Here is a 22,266-nt window from a genome sequence, read left to right on the forward strand (position 1 = left end):
ATATTTTTCTATGATCAAAACAATAAAAATTTGAGAGTAACAATTATTTTTTATAATTATGTATTCGTTAATAATAACTTGTTTACTAGAAATAGAGCAGCCTTCATCCATTTTAGTGCTAAGTTATATTTCTAAAGATAATATGAATGTTTAAAATATTTCTTACTGTAAGTTAAATTAAGTGAAAAGTTTTGAACCATACAGGTAGGTTTATTCAATACTTTCATCAAAAAGAAAAATAGTTTAATGTATCCATTTATTTATTACATTTTTTATAATTAACATATAAAAAAATTACACCTTATGCCTTTCATACAGTTAAAAAACACCAAAAGTATGTTCATTAAGTGACGATTAAAGCATACAGGGTTATTCCAAAAAAACCTATTAACATATTTTTTAATAGTATATAATTAAAACATATAATTTCAAATTACTACTGTTAAAAATATACATTTTAAATATTTATTCTACAGTTATTGAAAAAATAATTTTCGAAAAGAAATAATTAAGTAACTAGAACAAATAACATATTAATTTCATTCATTTGATGTTAAAACTTTGGATCGTTCTAATTCTTTTCTACAAAGATTAGTCCAAAAACAATGGTGCCGCAACTGCCCAAATACTTTCAAAGACATTTGTGTTCTATGTTTCCATCTATCTAGATTTAATATCACTCCAGTATCTACAACTACAATTGTGACAATTTACTTATCATTAAATGTGGCTTCATTGGAAAATATTCCATTCTGTAGTCATGATTATCTTCAGAGAATTCTTGTTGTTACCTTATAAAGATGAAACTTGTACTTCTAAATAATGTTACAGGATCCTATACTAACATCATATTATAATGCAGTAAAATCCTTAATCATAAAGGATTTTTCATCATTTGTTTTGGTCTTGAATTTCTTTCTCATACTTATTTCTTTTTTACAGATTTTCCATTATGGAGATACTTACTCCCGCCGATTTTGTAAATGAATTTCATAATCTAAATGGAGTTGTAATAAGTGAACGTAAAAAGAATTTTTTCATCCTTCTTAACAGAGCTTCTCAAAATTTCTCTTCTGATGATGTTGATAGTGCCATAAAAAATCTCCAGCCCACAACTTACCAAGAAAAATTGTTTTTTGTCAAAACGTTGATTTATTTTAAAAAAATTGAGCCATTGCTTGAAGTATTGAAAAAATGCAATAGGGAGCATATAAAAATGGTTGTTAAGCAAAAATGGTTCATTCAAGAAGCTTTTAGAGACATTACATCTGCTTCATTAGTAAATGAGTTCTTCCCCTGGGTTTCTTATAGTACGTGTTTGAAACTATTGGGAAGGATCCCAAATTATTGGACTGAAGAAAAGAATGACGAGTTGTTCGACTACATCCAGAAAAGGTTAATAATTAATTAACTTATTTTTATATTATTATTTTTGGCCCTGTTAATTATAACTGTGCGGCACTGCTGTGGTGGTTGGGACACATAGAGAGGATGCCTTCTGATCAATACCCGTGCATAGCCATGGATGGAGTTCCTGGAGGACAGGGACTAAGCTAGTTGAAGGACTTGATCCAGCTAGGGGTTCAATGTGGGAGGCACCATGCTCAGGACAGGATGGATTGGTAGGCAATTGTTGAGAAGGCCCTGGTTCTCAAAGGACAGTAGCGCTGGTTATAGAACATGAGCAAGAATTAAATTATTATTTTCCAATAATAGTAACAATAGGCTCAATCTCGGATTACTTAGAAAATTATAAAGTCATACAAGGAGAATTTATATAAATTATGGAAAAAAATCCAAACAACATAAATCTGGAAATTTTAAAATTACACAAAAATCTTTATTGAAGGAGAAGTAATCAAAAAGTATAAAGAGAATTCTAAAGTATATAGAAATATTTAAATAATGAATTAGGCAAAGAAAAAAGTAAAAGTACTTTTTTTACCAGAAGTGTGTATACGAGGACCTTTCGAAGATTTTATAGTACTAATGATTTCGTTTACTTCAAATTCATTCGGCATATCGATTTATTAACATCATTCTGCTTCTTTTTCACTAACGATGCATAAGAATCGATTGATATGAATCTCCAATTCATTCGACATATCAATTCAATTCATTCGGTATATCGATTTAACCCAATTCTACTTCTTTTTTACCAGAAGTGTGTATACGAGGACCTTTCAAGATTATAGGTGAAGGAAAACGATGTGAATGAGCACGTGTGTGAAAGTGATTTTTCTTTAAAAATTTATATTAAATTCTGAATTTTCGAATAATTAAGTTCTTACTGGTGCAACTCTAGTCTTCTAGAACACGCAGTAAGTTTAAAGCTCAAAGTTCGCTGCTTCGCTTAATTCCTTTAATATTTTCCTTACTTTAACCCAGGGGTCTCCAAACTTTCCAGCCTTAAGGCCATACTGATTACTCCAGTAAGTTCCGAGGGCCAAAACTTACTTGAAATAGTCCACTGATGAAAAATAAGTCCGAAAAAGTATGCAACGTTTAAAAAAGGCTGCTAATTTTTCTGTCATTATCTGTAATTTCTAGATTAGTCATAGAGTACGAGCCATGAGGAGTAACGTGACACGATATCTGGTGGACATAAGCGGAAATAGGTAGTACCTTCTATCGCTATCAGATGGCGCTAATAGCATGTACAGAATAATCTCGTTGGTTCGAGAAAGTTCTGGTGTCCTCCACTCACTTCTAGATGGCAGTAATTGGAATATATAAGAAGGCTAGTGACGCAACCACAAGTCAGTTCCTATGACACTGTTGTGAAATAAAATAGTGCGTAACTCCTTAAAACGTGTTTGTGCATGTTTAAGTTTAAGACATCTTTGTAACAGTATTTTGATTTGAATTGTTGCTTTTGTGTGCGATTTAGTAGTATCGAAAAGTAGCGACAAATTTATAGTGAATGCAAATTCAAAGATCAGTGGAACATTCAGTATTTCGTAATTGAGTCCAGTAACAAGGCGCTATGTTTGATTTGCAATGAAAGCATAGCTGTTCTCGAAGAATATAATATTAAACGTCATTATGAAACAAAACATTTTCAAAATTACTCAAAATATACAGGAAGTTTGCAGACAGAAAAATTTGAAGCTATGAAGGGGGAATTGAAATCGCAGTAACCGAAGAAATGTGCCCTGAAAAGGTAAATTTATTAAAATTGTTAGTATGTCACTAAACACTGTGGCTCGAAGGGTAGAAAACATCTCTGAAAATATATCCTCTCAACTGTTCGACGAAAATGGACATGTTGAGTGGTTTTCTTTGGCCTTGAATGAGTCAACGGATGTGTCAGATACTGCTCAGGTGTTGATTTATATTCGAGGAGTAGATAAAAGCTATGAAGTGCATGAATGTATAGTATTCATGATACAACTACTGATGCAGATATTTTTAAAGGAGTTGAAATGGCCATTAATCAAAAGAACCTTCGAAGGGAAAACTTGAAATGTATTACAACTGATGGAGGCAAAAACATGAGTGGGAAAGATAAAGGAGTGATCACTCTTGTGTCAAAGGCTGTAGAAAATGACGGTGGTTCAAAACCATTAGTCTTACATTGTATCATTCATCAACAGTCTTTAAGCGGAAAATCTTTGGACATGTCTGAAATTCCGAAACCAGTCATATCAACTGTTAATTTTATCAGATATTTTGGGCTGAATCACCGACAATTCCGACAATTTATTAATGAGATTGGAGAAAATGACTTACCTTATCATACTGCCGTAAGTTGGCTTAGTTGTGGGAAAGTCCTTCAGCGCTTTTTTGAACTTCGAGCGGTGATATAAATTTTTTTGATTGAAAAGCATCGCCTTCTTACTGAATTACAAAACAACGCATGGTTGTGAAAGTTAGCATTCTATGTTGATTTGACAAAACATGTGAACGAACTGAATTTGAGATTGCAAGGATAAAACCAGCATCTTCCTGATTTATACACGAATATCAAATCATTCCGGAAGAAATTGATACTGTTTCAATCACAACTACGAAATAAATGTTTTTCACATTTTAAAACATGTGAAATATTCGGCCACACCACTGAGACAGAGTTTCCTATCGATTTTGCAATCGAAACTTTGAATGCTTTGATGCCGTTGCGAATCAAATTAAAATTTTCAGAATCCTTTTGATACTGACATTGAAACCCTAGCCACGTAACTTCAAATGGAAATGATTGATGTACAGTGCAGTGATATAATTAAGAACAAATATCAAAACTCATCTTTGTTGGAATTTTATAAGAGACTTCCACTGCCACAATTTGATAATTTGCATAAATTTGCTCGTGGGCTGTTTTCTGTTTTTGGTACTACTTATTTGTGTGAGAAGGCCTTCTCCAAAATGAAGTACACAAAAAATGTTTAGAGATCTAAATTAACTCATTAGCATCTTAAATCTCTTTTAATAATTGGTACAAGTAAAATTGGTCCACAACTACAAACTATTGTCAGTAGAAAATCTCATTAGTATTTCATATGTCATTATGCTTGTTATAAGTTATGTTTTTATTTAAAATGTATAAAATGTTAGTTGGATTCATTTCAATAATTTGTTAGTTATTATATACTGAAGTTAAATTTTCTGCATATTATACATGTCTTTACACATTACAATTCTGTGGTTCTTTATCCAATTTATCACAAAAACAATAACAATAAGCCTGCAACAATGTTATGAGTAGTTAGCCCATGATCATATCAATATAGATGTCATATTAATAATTATTCAACATAAAATTAGAAGTACTAGTAGTAGTAGAACTAAATTTAATTTGTTGTAAAAAATATGTTCTCTAAAAGGAGTTTTAAAGTATGCTAGTTCTCCGCGGGCCGGATGCGGCCCTCGGGCCGTAGTTTGGAGACCCCTGGTTTAACCTAACCTATGGATGTGGCCCTGGGCCTCCCCATCCCAAACCACTTGACAATCACATATCACAATCCAAAATAACCAAGATCTCAATAAAAAATTATGAAGTATATGATAAAGCCCCTTTCATTGTAGTAGTTGAAACTAAAAATAAAAACATAGGTAATATACATCCAGTCGCAGTAGGGAAAATGTTGAAACAAGGCAATATTAAAGGCATTAAAAAATTACTAGGAAAGGAGGAAACAGAATTGGAATTGAATTCATCACCTCACACTATGCCAATACTTTTCTCACTAATTAAATAATATCAGAAAAAGACTGGGATGCATTTATCCCTTCTTCACTAGTTTCAGTAAGAGGAATAGTCAGGGATATTGATATTAACACCTCAATGGAAGAAGTAATTACGGAGGGAGTGTCTACAAGACCAATAATAGCAGCTAGAAGATTAATTAGAAGAATTGTAAATTTATATAATATCATTGAATATAAACCAACACAAACTATAGTAGTCACCTTTAGAGGCAAGGAATTGCCAGAAGCGATTGCCGTAAATTACTTCGAATCGAGAGTACAGGTATATGTTGAACCAGTTATTCAATGCATAAACTGTTTAAGATTTGGGCACACAAAAAAAATATGCCAGAGTCAGGAACGTCAACTGAAGAAACCGAAATGCTACTTCTGTATTGCTCAACATAAATCCACAGACAGAAACATGAAAGACAAAAAAATATTAAAAAACTTATTACATTTGAAAATTGCTCATACTTTGAAGCCAACCAGAGGTTTCCTAGAATTGAAAGACAAAGACAAAATGTAATAGAAGTGCCTCAAAGAAGTAACAACTTTGAACAATTTTCTACATCAAAAATATATACAAATATACACAAATAGTAGATAGAAAAAGGAAACCACAATCTCCAACACCAGGTTATAATGTGGAACTCCACAAAAGGTGCTTACTCCCACCATCATGTAGAACTCCTACACCAGTGATAGTCAATAATTCGCAGATACAGGAACAACAGCAGGTAGATGAGTACCAGCCAGACCCTATTTCACTAATAGATTTTCTGAAAAGATTAACTAGAACATTCAAAAATTAAGGATATAACAAAGAGGGGAGTACTTTCAGAAATTGAGAGAATTGCGCATTCGTATATTCTAGAATCGCCTGAAGTGGCTGATATAGAAATGGAACAAAGACAACAGGTGAGATGCCAATACCAAACAGCCCCGATGAATCTGACTCACAAAGTACATCCACAAAGAATTAATTATTCTACAATGGAACATTAGAAGTTTATATTCGAATTATTCTAAGTTAAGAGTTTTAATACATGAAAAACAGCCAGATATAATTCTTCTGAATGAAACATTTACGGCAAGATAAAAATGACGGAAGGGGAGGCTTAGCTATCCTTATTACAAAGACATACCGTTTATCCATAATAACATTTGTACCAATTTACCCAACCGGTTTCAGATCTTAGGAGTAAAGGTTAAAGAAATTTCAATAGTTAAAATCTATTGCCCACCGGATTTGTACATTACAAAACAAATTCATCTAGAGATATTTAGCAAAATACGCGGCCCATTTATCAAAACCAAAGTTGGGGATCAGGCACTACGAATACGAAAGGTATACACTTAATGGACGCTATTGAAGAGCATAATCTAGTATACTTGAATAAAGGGGAAGTTACACGGTTGTCACAACCGGGTCAAAATCGAAGTGTCACGGACATAGCACTTGTGACGCCAGAATTAGCTCCATTTAGTCAATGGGGAGTATTAGAAACAGCCGGAAATAGCGATCACATGCCCACAGCTACCACAATTAATCTAAGAGATGGGATCTATCCAATATATGGTAAATATTCCATAAAAAAATGGAGGACAAAGAAAGCAGATTAGAATAAATACACGAAGGCATTGGAAAACGTTGAATTAGGCTTAACTTATGAGGAGTGGGAAATGAAAATTGAAAAAGGGGCTAATATAGCTATCCCAAAAACAAGAATCACGATGAGAAAGTTACAAAAGCCAATATGGTGGGATAGAGATTGTGAAAAAGCTCGCAGCTTAAGAAGTAGCGCATTGAAGAAATATAGGAACTACTTTTCCGAGGAAAACTACGTAGAATATAAGAAAATGGTAGCCAGGGCTAGGAGAATCATGAAAAAAAGAAACAAGGAGAGTTTTAAATCCTTTACGGAATCATTAAGCAGAGACTATCCAATTGGAGAGGTTTGGAAGTTTGTGAGAAAACATGCAAAAGGAGGAAACTGGGACTATATTTAGAAATTCAGCTCATTCGCCACTAATTAGTGAGGATGAATTACGTTCGTTTCTAATGAAAAAAAGGGACCAGGAAAAGATCATATAACTTACTCAATGCTGGCGAACAAAAATTGCTCAATATTTACAACAACGTTATCAACGGACATATGCCCTTACCTGAACAATGGAAAATATCGATAATAATACCGGTTCTAAAACCGGGTAAAGTCCCTAATTACCACGATAACTACCGCCCAATAGTATTAACATCGTGCGTAAGTAAAATGCTAGAGAACGTAATACACATGAGAATAGATCACTTTTTAGAAAGCAACAAAACATTAATTGATCTACAAGTCGGCTTAAGAAAAGGTAGAGGAGTAATGGAATGCCTCACAAAATTAGCTCTAGAGATTTATACGGCATTTACTGAAGGGAAAAGAACGTTATGCATATTCTTGGATATCTCTGCAGCCTATGATAATGTTCTTTTGGATAAATTAGCACAACACCTAAATGACATGGAAATCAATGCCGACATTATTCGGTTAATCACAGATATGTTGACAGCAAGGAGAATATTTATGAGATCGCCAAATTCTGGCCGGCTAATTGGTACTAGACAATCTATGAAGGGGCTACCACAGGGCTCTCCCCTAAGTCCTCTGCTATTCAATGTCTACACAGGAAGGTTGTTAATTGTTCTATCAAAGTTATCCAGTATGCAGATGATATTGTACTGACTTACTCACACTCTAATATCGATCACTTAAGGTACAGTATGGAAGAAGCTCTACACCAAGTTAATGAATGGTTTATCGAACATGACATGGAAATTTCTGTCAACAAAACTAAGGCGATGATATTCAGTAAGAGAAAACTTCGACATTACGTAGAACCTATTGGTCTGCTAGATACTAATATACAATGGGCTCATAAGTATTTGGGGGTTATCTTTGATGCACAAATGACTTGGAAAGAACATATAAACAACAGCTGTCTGAAAGCAGGAAAAGGAATCAACGTGATGAGAGCTCTCACCAGAACCTATTGGGGAGAAACAACCCTGCAGTTCTCCTCAATATCTACAGGGGAATTGTAAGACTACATCTTGAGTACGGTATGGGAATAATCTGCAAGGCTTCAAAGGAGATATGGAAAAAGCTAGATAGGGTACAATATCAGGCAATGAGAACAGCCTTGGGATTTATGAAATCAACCCCAACCAACGTTTTACTTGCGGAGGCATCAGAAACTAGCCAATTTTATAGAAGAGTGTAGTGAGTGAGATAGGAAGATTACTGATCACATTTTATCAATTATATAAGGAGGAGCCGACGTTTTGGAGAAAAGGGCCTCCATCAAACTTAATGGAAGGTTTAGATTTAGTATTATAATATATAGATAAACTGGAAATCACAGAGGGATATCCATGCTAAAACTACGAATACTGGCCGCAAATACGGAAACTGGAGTGGTTAAATTCTAACTAATGATTTCGTTTACTTCCAATTCATTTGCCATATCGATTTATTAACATCATTCTGCTTCTTTTTCACTAACGATGCTTGAGAATCCATTGATATGAATCTCCAATTCATTCGGCATATCAATTCAATTCATTGCGCATATCGATTCAATTCACTCGGCATATCGATTTGACCCAATTCTACTTCTTTTTTACCAGAAGTGTGTATACGAGGACCTTTCGAAGATTTTATAGTGCTAATGATTTCGTTTACTTCCAATTCATTCGGCATATCGATTTATTTACATCATTCTGCTTCTTATTCATTAACGATGCGTGAGAAACGATTGATATGAATCTCCAATTCATTCGACATATCAATTCAATTCATTGCGCATATCGATTCAATTCATTCGGCATATCGATTTAACCCAATTCTACTTCTTTTTTACCAGAAGTGTGTATACGAGGACATTTCGAAGATTTTATAGTGCTAATGATTTCGTTCACTTCCAATTCATTCGGCATATCGATTTATTAACATCATTCTGCCTCTTTTTTACTAACGATAGATAAGAATCGATTGATATAAATCTCCAATTTATTCAGCATATCGATTTAACGCAATTCTACTTCTTTTTTACCAAAAGTGTGTATTTGAGGACCTTTCGAAGATATTATAGTACGAATGACTTCGTTTACTTCCAATTGATTCGTCATAAATGAATGAACTAGAACTGTTTTTTTGTCTAATTTCCCAATTTTCATCAGTTTCTTTTGTTTTTGAGCCATTATCCACAATATTCTAGTTTCAAACACAATTTTCCCACCGAAATCCGTCTTCAGTGTTGGACAAAAACATCTTCTAGACGTAGAGGATTACATAGATGAATAAATAATTGAAATATGATTATCAAAATCGCTCGTATTGTTTCTATATGTTGTCTATCATGCAAACTACAGGGTGGGCAAAAACTTTTGACTGGTAGTTCACCTGTTTTATTAATAATGTTTTTTCTGTTAGGTATGGTTTCTCTTATGCACTGAAGATTCTTCATACATGCTCTTCATCGAAAATTGAAACGCATTTGAAGGAAGAATCGCCACTACTAACAACGAATCAACTTATTTCTTTACTAAATAGAAACGAGGAATTATTTAAATTGTATATCAATCAACGTTACAGTGTTAACAACCCGTACGTTGACCAAAAAGTCCTTAATATTTTAGCCAATAAATCGGTTGATCTTTTATTAGAATTAATGGATAATAAATTGATAGATTTAAAAATTTTGAGTACGTCAGCAAGTGTTAGGTTGTTGAATATATCGAAGCAAAAATTATACGAAGATCCAAATTTTTTCAAAATTTTTAATATCAGATCGTTAGTGAAGCATCTCGGATCTGATTTCAAAACATTCCTGCAACACAAATTTTCTCAAAATATAGATAAATTCACTTCACAATCTATTTACTCGAATTTGTTCAAACGGTACCCGAAAAGTTCAAGATGGTCTTTATTTATCGAAGTATATCACAAGGTTTATAATAAAAATATCGAGGAGTTTTTGAAAACTACCGATACATTCGTTATCACGTTGAATCCTGATAAAAAAACAATTTCCCAATGGGCAGGATACAAATATGAATCTACCAAAGAGGATATTTACTTGAAGTATTTCCCACCGTTGGCATCGATACCGATTATCAAAGGAAAAATCGATGTTACATCGGATGCTAGGAAAAGAGAAGAAATGATTAAACTGTTGATATCTTCTTGTGCCGTAAATGGAGATTTAGAATCGTTAGATGAAGTTTTGGAATATATAAACGAAAGGCATAAAAATGAAGATCCTAATGCTCATAGAAGATTAGTAGAATTTTTTTTAAACGAATTTAAAACAATCGGATTTACGAAAAATCAATTGGATTTCGTCCACGAGCAAATTATTTTCATAAAAACGCAAGGTTTAATCGATTTTTTTTATTACGAACATTTTTTTGTGGTAATTTTAAAATATTCATACGAAAACCATAAGGATTTGTTTAATAAATTATTACTCGAATATTTAAGAGACTTGTATACTTCCAAAATATGGTATTACGGTAATAATCAGATTCATTTCGGTGAATTTAAACGTGAAATTTTGATCGAAATGTGTAAAATATTTCCTCAAGTTGTGGTGTCGAAAAACGATTATTTTTTGGAATTTACTCGAATTTTCGTTGAAATTATAGTACAGTTATCCACTATCAACATTCTGGAATACCCGGTATTCGTATCGGCGATACAAGAGGCTTGTAACAAATCAGATTTGAGTTACAACGACGTGATCCTAGTTTCTCTCGGTATACAATATAATACGAATTTTCCTCGATTAACTTTCCTGGATGAAACTACGATATTTAATTATTTATCATTGGTGAACAAACGGGAGCAATTCGTTTTTTTTAAGGATTTTTTTAAACGGATAGTTACGAAGGGGCAACTTACCGAATTGGAGTTGAAAATAGTGTCGTTCGTATTGGAAAACGTGGATACATCTGTGGTGGGAAATTTAGAACCCATACTGAAGAATTATCCTCTTTTACTTTTACCGAATATCGAAAAAAATTGGAAAAATATTAATTTGGATTATTTGATTAAAATTATTAAACATTATACCCACATCGGTATGGATAGAATATTGTGTGACTACTTAATAAATAATTGGTTGGAAGCTGATTTACCTACACAGAAAGATGCGGTTAAAATTTTATTAAAATTATTACCCGAAGAAGATTTTATAAAATTTTTTGAAAAAAATATAAACGTATTAACTTCAGTTCCGGATTTAACCACCGAAGAAATAAAATCTCATAAAATACAATGTCAACTTGCTGGGGATTTTAAAAACGTTTCGGAACCTCTTAAATATCTTCCTTTGTTACAAAAATATTGTACACAGGATTATATAAAATTTGCCTTACCTTCCTTATACAGTTTCTTCTCTAGATTAGCAGAAAAAAATATTTATTCTTATATAGAATTTCTAATACAAGACGTTCTATTAAAAAAATACATAATTTATTTTAGTTGCCAATTTTTAAAAATAGATTTTGTTATAAATTTACTTCGAAATGTAGTACCGGATGATTATAACGTTTTAAACACCCTGTGTATAGTAACTCTAATTTATTTTATAAATACTCGTGATGAGGAATTGTTTAAATTGTTTATAAAATATGTAACAATGATTGATATTTATGATAAAAAATTATTTGCTAAATTAATTAAACGTGCACCTCCAAAAATGTTTATATCTGAGTATATCGAGGTATGTTGGAGAAAAATTGAAGATATTAATACCGACGATGATAAAGTTAATAAATTATTAGATAATTTGTTAAAACATACATTCGATAAAAATGTTATAACTCGTTTAACAACCTCATTTATTACTGATATTATTTCTCGTTATTTACCAATAGAAAGTGTTGATCGTTTATCTAATATACAAAAATTTACTATTTTATGTTTAATATACAGGGAATCTGAAAAAAGTTCCAATTATAAGTTGACTTTTGACATTCTATCTAGATTGAAAATGAAAAGTATTAATAATTTTTGTCAAACAGCCATCGATTTATACTACACAAATGTAGATTCAGAATTTATCGATGATTTTATAAAACATTGGGTAGAGAAATTTTCTTTAGCGGAAACTTTAAACGAACACATAACCTTAAAATTATTTCGAAAATTTTTGAATCCAATCGACGAAACTAAAGCAGAAAACATTATAAATTACTTAAACGAATTGATAGATGAACTAGGAATGCACATTTTCGAAATTTTTATCGATAATTTACGAAAATATTTGAATGATTTAAACGAGGTCTCGAAATATAATCTTTTGTATTTGATGTTGGGTTATAAAATGTCTGCAATAACATGCGTATTGGTACTTAAATTATTGAAACCTGTTGATCAGGGGTTGAGTGAAGATGCAAAACCGATTCATGCCAAGATAATGGAGAAAATCAAGACTTTCGAAGAACCTATAGTTACAGCTTATTATGAAATGTATTTACATAATTTGCATTAATAATTGCTTCACTTTAAAATTAAAATGTTTTCAATAAATATGAATGTTTTAAGGCATTTGCCTAGTACAGCCATTCAAGCTTAAAATCGACCGAAACCTCTTCCAATCTGACTTGGTCGCAAAGTATGCTTTTTATTTTTAAAGGGTGAAAATCACCCCTTACTCCAATAAATAAAACTAATGAATTAAATAAAGCGGTAATGGGCTATAGTTATGTACAAATATAATAAATATTGATTGTTTTGTATCGTGACTTTAATATTTTGATATTTTACAGCTGGCATACCCTTAAAAACAACCCCTCATACAAGATTATTTAAAAAATGAAAAACACATGAATTTTTTTTTATTTTGTATCGTAATAGGAGAATTTTTTTTCTTCAAGTATGAGAAATCTGACCCTCATTATTTTTAATAATGCAACCACCAAAAACCACCCCTCGGAATGGAAAAAATTGCAAATTACCCCTAAAAACTATCCCTTATCACATAAATTAGGGAATTTTTTTTTGAAAGCTTAAAGTGATGGTTTTCGTTAAGAAAATGAAGTGTTGTTTATGATATAATGAAATATTTCTGCAACTTTTTACCCCCTATAAATATTAAACATTTTAAACTTCATACTTTGATAATAATGGTTGGAAAATGACCGTGTTCTTCAACCACTTTACCCACACGCCTATTTATATCTAAGCGTGAGGAGCGCTGCACGTACTTGTTAACTGTACAGCACTTAGACTGTAGCAGTTGCTGATTTTTGGTAGCACAAAACGGTATTTTAGTGTAAGGCTAAAAGACATACGCCACTATGAATAATCTTTTATTTAGCAACTACTTTAGATCGTAAAGCTACAGTAGTTGGTGCCTTATTGACTTCTGTCGATATAAATTGAGACACTTTCAGGATAAAGAGTTATAATAAAATATGACTACACTACACAAAATGTTAAACACAAAACTTGTCCTGCGCCCAAATACAGTGAATAACTCTTGAAACGTAAATTGAATAAAAGAACTATGTTAATTCATCAAGAGAAATTAATTTGACTTTTCATTTTTTAAATGCACTGACAACTGACTCCAATTTTTTTTTGAGATCAGGTAGTCGTAAATTTATTAATCATTTTTGAAAGATCATCGATTCTAAAATCGAATGATCATTCATTGGTTTGAGAATATAATTCTCGAACAGATAATAAAAAATATTTATTTTACAACATTATATTAAGTATAAAATTAACATGATTTTTAAAGTATACATCAATAATTTATCTTTCTAAATCATCTATTTCTTCTTCAACAACTTCCTTTTCTTCTTGGTCAACAGGACAATTTTGGCAGCTATCACCAGAGCAAGTTTGATTGCAATATAATCCAAGTATGCAACTCCCGTAAGTTGAGCCACATCTTTTTTTACAATCGCAAAATATCATTTTAAGTAGCTCTTCTGGTGATGGAGGATCCATCATTTTGTTTGGTACCAAGGTGCCATTCATTTTTGTCCATCCCCAATCAGTGAAATTGAGAGTTTTGTTACCGAGCCAAATGGTTTTGCAGCTAAACTCTTTTGATATGTTCATCTAGAGAACTGATAGTTGGCACTACAGATGCCAAATTTACAGCATTTTTCTGGTTGTAGCTTCAATAAAAGATTCATAGCGCATTTTTTTTTTTCTAAAAATGCCACATAATCTTTGAGATATGTCGTCAAACTGTGAGTTAGGATCATAAAAGGTTTTAACTTTTTCTTTTAAATCAGCTCGTTTTTCTAAGAGCTCAATAAGCTTTTTTTCCTTTATTGAAAAATGCAGACGTAGAGTCGCAACCAGTGAAACAATGCGAAAAAAGTATTAATTTTCCATTGTTTGGGTATTCCCATTCAAAACTTTTGGATGAATAAATAACAGAAGGCTCATTTTGTTTTCCTAATTTTAAGAAATAAAATTCTCGATCTGAGCTTTTTTTTTAATAATAATTCGGCTTCTCTTCAAGCTTTTTGCATTCATCCATACTTCATTTTGTAGGGAATTTCATAAGCTACAAAACCATGATAGTTGCAACCTTTCTAGGCCCTTTTCTTCAGAGAATTTTGATGTTAAAGGGTAAAAATGACTAAATTTTACAGAAAAATTCTTTCGTTGATCCAATAGCTTTTGAGATATTTTGAAAAAACGTTTTTTTTGAATCGAAAAAAAAAATTCACATTAAACAACTTTTTTCAAAATATACGTGTTCCAAACCATTCAAACTTTTGGAACTTGTTGTTAGGGCTTAAACAAAGATAATTTTACATGGGCTACGATTAATTTTAATTTTGCCGCACATGGTGTCAAATTTACTGACATTTTTTTTTTCAAATTCGAGTTACTTATTTTCGTCATAGCCCACTTAATTTTCATGATAGACAGTTTTATAAAAAGCTCATTTTAAAGGTCTGAAAAAGTACTTAAAAAATGTTCATTACAATTTTCTATGAAAAATTGATCGTTTTTTCGAGCTCAAACCTCTGCATAAATTTACGAAAAAGAAAAAATTGGCTTTCAGTGACTCATAAGTTGCTGAATATTATTTAAAAAATTTAATCTAAACTAACTAATTTCTTTGTTTTTTCATAAGCTCTAATTTTGATAAGAATAATTTTTTCCAGAAAATACGTAAATTTCGCAAGAAAATGTTGAAAAACGTTCTTTTTTTTAATTATCAATCGCGAAATTATTGATTTAAATAAAAAACTATATTCTACATTTTCTTCATAAAATTCAATTCTCTATCGATTCCCGGTTTTAATTTGAAATTTCCACCCCCGAGTAAAGGTGGCATTCACCCCTGGGGTAGAAGCATATATTGGCACCAAATCAGGTTTGTTATTTGCATCATTTTTGAGCCTCTGACAAAATTTCAAACTAATCCATGCAGGTCTTTAATATTGCGAGGTGATTTGATTGGTTCACTGTATTATATAAAATATTATAATGCATGTAAATGTTCTTGTGTTCTTCTGTTTTAAACTTAGTTTTTTTTATAGTTTTTAAAAGAAATATAAATTTTGATGTTTCCACTTTTCTTTAAGTCTTTATCAAAATATGATATTGACACTGACAATATTATAGTTCTTGAAAAAAACTATAATAGCTCACAAAATACTCCTGTTGCAGTAGGGGAACCTGTTGTAGTTTTAATTCAATTTCTTAAACTATATCAATAATTTCATTTTTAAACCTTTTGTTCTAATACAAATTGGATTTTATTCACTACTTCAGCTTGTTTTTTCTAAATAAAATTTCAGATAAAGACAAAATAAAATTTAGATCAATAATGATAGAAATACAACAGGACCTCTGAACGATAGCGTATCTTGTACAATATGATAGAAACGACGATTTTATAAAATTTTTGTGGTTTTTGATCGACTGTTTGTAAACACGGCACCCACATGGAAAAAGTTTTCTCATGGTATATAGTACTTTTGATATTTTACATTCGTCCGATGACGAAGATGTAATGCCATCGTTTCCAAATTACATTTATTACTACTACACTGGCTGAACTGTCCAACCCAAGAACGCTTTAGTGTACACTTCCTGAACTATTTCACTAGCCAGTGCAGCTACCAAGAATAAACTTACAAATTGGCCTGCACTGGCCCAGTTCAGATACCAAGAACAAACCTTATATCATCTCTACGATGGCACCCATCATCTTTATGAACACACTATATATTTACAATACAACATTCAAGTTGACCAAAAGGAGGTTTAGAAAAAATACCATTTATAACACATTTATTGATTATAGATATCTTAAATTAACTACAATAAGTAAAAAAAATAATCAACGTTTATAGATCATACCAAACAAAGATATTCTTGTATTGGATCGTCAATTTTAATTATTACAGTAACAGGTAGTAAATGTCTTCAAATAGTCAATATAATTTTCCACAAAATAACTGCTTTCAGATGGAACAATCCCAATTAAAATCGAATTAATAAAATTTGGAAAGTCAAACATGAATTAGACCCAAATAAAATTTGCACCACCAAATATTTTCAAATTTTAATCAAATGTACAAATCACCAATATAAATCAATATTCTTTAAAATTGTTCATCTCCAAATTTTTGTTGCTCGATACATAAAAAAAGGAGTTTAAAATTGACCTACTTTGATTTAACTCAAGATATTGGGAGGATGCAAATTTAACTTGTTTTAAGTACGTACCTTTCAATTAAGTACAAAGATTTAGATAAGCCTAAAGTGAAAATTTCTAAGCATATATCCCTAATTGATACATATATTCAATGAATAAACCGTGTTGTTACTATCATCAATCAAAAGGATTTTATTCGATCCAAAAGCATTACCTTGAATTTTTAAAACCCAGTCCAAGGATGACCCTCAATTTAATAAATCGAATTAGTCATCACTGAACTGCGAATGTCACAAACTTTCATAAGGCTGTCGTGAAATCATGTTTGAGCTGTATTGAGTGTATTGTTGGTACTGAGGATGGAAATTGTGGATGGCATCGGTCATAATATCTTTAGGATTCATAGTTTCCTTGAGGCTACTTGAGATGCTTTGCATTGTCACGGATCTACCTCTTGAATCGGTTCGGCATCCTTGAGCATATATCTTATAAGGAAACGCATATCTCAATGATACAGCAGCAAAAAACATTTCAATGCATATCAGAAAATTTTGATAACCTGAAAGAAAAAAACAAAAGATCTGTAAATGTTTCATATCACATTTTCTAAAAAATTTATTATTTCAGCATCTAGGCAATTTAAGTAGAATGGTATAAACAGAGATTCTGAAACTCTCCATCCATCAAAGAAAATGTAATATGTGCCTTCTTAGACATAGAAGGTGCTTTTGACAATACTCCACATGAAGCTGTCAAAAGAGGAGTAAATAGGACAACCTCCAGATGGATGGCACTATTTCAATTACTGCTAACAGGGGATGTATACAAGGGGGAGTCGCATCCCCACTTATGTGGAGCTTACTAGTAGACAAACTCTTATGCAGGCTAACGGAGCTCTGTTTATCATGTCAAAAATATGCAGACGACATAGTTATGTACAAGAGGATGCTTTGAGAATACACTTTGTGACATAGTTCAAAGAAGACTGAACTATACCAAAAAACTAACGACTATGTACCTCCCACATTCTAGAGTTTCTAAAAGCAGTGGGATTAAAAGATCAGCTATAAAGACTGGGATCACCAGTATCGCAGCAAGAAAAGAGTACACAATCTTTTGGGTCATAGTGTATATGATAACCCAATATCTATCTACACCTATATGTTATTTTCTTCCATCGGTCATACATCTGTGCAACCTCTAGCTTTTAGAACTACCATTGACAGTCTACATTGGATTGTAGTACAGCTATTTCAAATGAAATTAAACTTGTAGATAGAGATTTTTGAAAGGAAGTATATTTTTTTAAATATGTCACATTGTGTTAAATGATTATTAATTCAAAACCTGTTCAACTGCAAATAATTATGATAAATAGTAAAACAAACTAAATATTTGTAGTGATGCATATATTAGTTATTAACACCTTTCTTAAATAATGTTTCTATTAGATTGTCAATTCAGAGTATCTATTGGGGCTCACAATTAAAAGAAGAATTTAATAACTAACTACATGTACGTTGCCTGGGAAAATTCTTATTTTTTTTTCCTTTGGGAAATGATCATATTAATGTATTAAAAATAATTATTTTTAAACATACTCAAATTTAAACAGTTTGAATCAAAATTATTCTTAATAATCACACAATATAATTGAAATATGTAGATTTAAATTTAACTACCGCTGTAAAAAGTTTTATGGATTATGAGATTTTTGATATTTTGACCAATACTGAATAATATTCAGAATAATTCCAAATATCAATACCAGAGTATCTTCTTAACACAAATTATTGTATCTCTGGAACAACAACTGCGATTCTGGAGTTGATAAGAGTTATGATCCAGTCAAAAAACACAGTTTACAAATATTAGAAGACACGTCTACAACCAGAATCAAATAAAAAGCCCGAGAACGTCATGTATCAACATGGGGAGTGTGATCTGTCGTAATATCCTTTTCAATACCCCATATGTGATGATTGGTCTCACAATTGCCGTGTACATCCACAGTAGGATCTTTGGGTTAACCCCAATTCCTCCCTGAGAAGCTTCTGCACACCATCAGGGCATAAAATAACAGACAACAGGTGAATTTAAAACATGACTTCCAAATGAAGTAAAAGGATGAATAGGAAAAAGTCTCACAACTTATGAAGACAAATGGCAGAAAATTAATAGCAAACATTACACAATGTGTATAAAATTGGTAATAAAAATTTGAAATTAGTACAAAGTTAATTGATTTATACGAACATACTGTGTGGCCAAATGATTTTGGTGACTAGTGTATGTTGATGAAAATGTTATCAAATCTATTTGAAATATTTTAGATTTTCCATACTTACTGTAGATACAACAAAAAACTTAATCCAAATTATGCGATTTATAATTAATTATTTGGCAATTTATAATTAATTATTTGGCGTACAAAACTATATTGTTACATTAAAACAAATGCTTATAACCCTAGAATTAAAGGTTTCTATAATATTGAATTATTGAAATATCACTTACCTGCTGAGACTGTACCAGCAGATGTACGTGTTCCATTATTGTCTATAATAGGAGAGATAACATCAGCTTTTTCTAAAATAGCTAAACCAACTCCCTGCCAGAAGGATAAGAAAATAACTGATTTTACTGTGAAGAACTTTAATACTGGTTCAAAAGGTGTAAGAAGGTCTCGAGTAGCAAAATAAAATAAGAAGAGTCCATACAAGGCAAGAGAAACGGATATATTGTATATGATGGTAATATATAAATAACCACCATCTGGGCTCCAATCACCATCCCTGTAGTGACCAAAACCTTGCAAAAATATAATAACAAATGCCATTAACGGTTTAACTAAACAAAATTGAAGGGTTGCTTGTTTACAAAATCTTAGAAATCCAATAGTATATGTTTTACCATTTAAACAACAAGTTCCATACATACAACTAGATCTAATAGGTTTTTCCCTGATTTCTGACATAATGTTACTCTCTCCACCGAGATATTCATAGCAAAGAGATAAAAAGTTATAGATCACAAATGCTTCATAGCAATCACGAACTGTAAAGAAATATACATAATAACTTTCAGAGTTAAAAAATAAGAGACTTATCCAAGAATAGGTCCCATATATAGGTACAATAAATAATATTCTAACAATCCAACGTTGTTCAGCAGGATTTGTATACCACCTGAGATGGTGATATATTTGGCTACAAGTAAGAAATAAAGCTGCCCAAACAAATAATCCAGCTATGGTCTGGCATAATTTTGTCTGAAGGAATATTGGGTCAATAAATACATTGCTACCCGTTGAAGTGTCATTTGAAACTGAAGGAATATTGGTACTGCTAATAACTGCGTTATCCACCATAGTTGGCATATGCTATTTATGTTTTTATCTATGCAAAATAGATTGACTGGTTTTTTGTCTACAGTTAAAAATATATCTGACGGAATTTCACTTATTGGATTGCACTACTACATCACAATTAACAACCATATTTTTGATTTGAAACACGAAATTTACAAATTATTGTTACTGCAGAGCTTTTATGGTCGATACAAATAACACTAAACCCTTTCTACTTTGCAAATTTTGACATTTCTGAGTCATCTCCGTATTACCGTCAGGGTTGCAAACTATAAAAATAGAATTGCTATGACCTCAAATTCTAATTACCATACCCGATAACAGGAACATCCGGAAATAGATTCATTCCTATGTTTTAGAAGTTTTCGGAGATATATAAACAGATAAAAAATACCTATGAAATGTGATTACGCATTTTTTTAAAAATGTATAATAATTTGCAAATTGGAAATATGATAAATATTCCAAGCCCATTCTTGTTAATAAAGTTAACAAGCCAGCTAATCACAATAAGAAAGAAGTTCTTCACGTTCTAGCAAAAACTATTTCTATAGAAAGAGCGAACTATACTATAGTACGAAGAAAGTATCGGTGCAGATATTTCAAACACATAAAAAGAATTCATGTTGGTCATCCTGGTGGCTTATGTTGTTAAACTTCAAACTCATGAACGCATAACGCGACGCCATTTATACATTTGCTTGTGAATGTCGTAAGCGCTAAAGTAAAATTTGTGTTGTGGTGTTTAAGTGCAAAAACTTGTTAATATTGTAAAAATGAGTTCTGAACTAGATCCTGCAAAACTGAAAGTTGTAGATTTGCGAAATGAACTTGCTGCCAGAGGACTAGATCAAAAAGGAGTTAAAGCGGTTTTAGTTAAACGTCTGAAGGATTACTTGGATAAAGAAGCTGAGTCTAGTAAGAGTTATTTCATTACATATTGTATGCATTGTGTATAGTATATTACTATATACAAAATGATATATTTGAGTATATATAGGAATCTATTGATATAGAATGTTTGGCATAAGGTTAACATAAAAAATATTTTTGGTAAAAATGTAGAATAGCATTGATTTTGACTGTGTTCTAATTGATTTTTACCGACTGAAACTTTAAACAACAAATTCTGAATACGAAGTAAAAATTATCTCATTTTTTGATTTCTTTTCTGCAGTAACTGCATGAAATTAAATTAGGTATTTGAGTGAAATTATTATATTTAAAACTTAGCTTCAAGACTAATGTTTGTTGTAATAATTATGAAGAGATCTATTATGATAATCTGCGAATTTTCTTCATTTTGGAGAACATACATTAGTTAGCAGTATCAAAAAAGTTGGAAGAAAGATTAAAATTTTAAAATTTCGTCAAATATAAGTTTTGATTCTTAATTATTTACTGGACCAGTATGGGTTTTATTTATTATTATGATCAGATATTAGGGCTTTTTAGAAATCATAATCGGGTCAACCCAAACATGATCTGAATGTTCCGAAACTAATCCAGATCAAGTTCACTATTAAATGAAAACTGAACTAAGTAGTCGGGTCATAGCCCTATGATAGGATACCTTCTATTTATGAGTAAATGCATTTAGCTGATGTTTGCTTTTGTCTTTTAAAAGTTATTCTCCGCAGTAATCAACAGGTGTATGTACATGTATATTAGAATATCATGTACACCATGACCTAAAGGATCTATTGCATTCTCCTTTTTTGCTGTTATAATGGGGAACCCAGTGTTTACAGTTGATCTGTTAAACCTACTCCTCTTGGAAAGTTCAAAATGTAGGATAGCTGTGGCTGCCAGATATTTTCGTCTTCTATTTCATATGCTCCCAGATGTAGTGCTCTGGAGTTCCTAGTGTCTGACACTTCAAGAAAATGTGAATAGAGATTTCGTCCTCTGCACAACAGAATCTGCACACTGCATTATCTGCTGCGTCTAGTATATTCAGTTTTCCATTGAGGCAAAAATGCCCCGATAGGGCTCCTGTAACTTGTTCTTAC

The 22,266-nt window shown here is 31.7% G+C and overlaps 3 protein-coding genes across 4 annotated transcripts in view; 2 read left to right on the plus strand and 1 right to left on the minus strand.

Moving 5' to 3' along the window:
• LOC130448093 (uncharacterized) lies at nt 1-12,980 on the plus strand. The gene is made up of 3 exons (XM_056785290.1): nt 1-204; nt 943-1,395; nt 9,672-12,980. The coding sequence occupies exons 2-3, from the start codon at nt 953-955 to the stop codon at nt 12,733-12,735; spliced, it is 3,507 nt and encodes a 1,168-aa protein (XP_056641268.1). The 5' UTR covers nt 1-204; nt 943-952; the 3' UTR covers nt 12,736-12,980.
• A 132-nt stretch (nt 12,981-13,112) lies between these two features.
• LOC130448094 (transmembrane protein 184B) lies at nt 13,113-20,515 on the minus strand. Its single transcript, XM_056785291.1, has 2 exons — nt 19,402-20,515; nt 13,113-17,443 (listed from the first exon to the last, which is right to left on the minus strand). The coding sequence occupies exons 1-2, from the start codon at nt 20,261-20,263 to the stop codon at nt 17,175-17,177; spliced, it is 1,131 nt and encodes a 376-aa protein (XP_056641269.1). The 5' UTR covers nt 20,264-20,515; the 3' UTR covers nt 13,113-17,174.
• A 376-nt stretch (nt 20,516-20,891) lies between these two features.
• The window catches only part of LOC130448095 (heterogeneous nuclear ribonucleoprotein U), a 37,178-nt gene continuing 35,803 nt past the window's right edge, over nt 20,892-22,266 (plus strand). Inside the window, exon 1 of one of the 2 annotated variants that reach the window (XM_056785292.1) lies at nt 20,892-21,172. In XM_056785292.1, coding sequence (XP_056641270.1) covers nt 21,031-21,172 — 142 coding nt within the window. In that variant the 5' untranslated portion in view covers nt 20,892-21,030. The remainder of the gene's footprint in view (nt 21,173-22,266) is intronic. The other variant, XM_056785293.1, reaches the window with a different exon arrangement.

This window comes from Diorhabda sublineata, chromosome 8, assembly GCF_026230105.1.
Source record: "Diorhabda sublineata isolate icDioSubl1.1 chromosome 8, icDioSubl1.1, whole genome shotgun sequence".
NCBI classification, from domain to species: Eukaryota; Metazoa; Arthropoda; class Insecta; order Coleoptera; family Chrysomelidae; genus Diorhabda; species Diorhabda sublineata.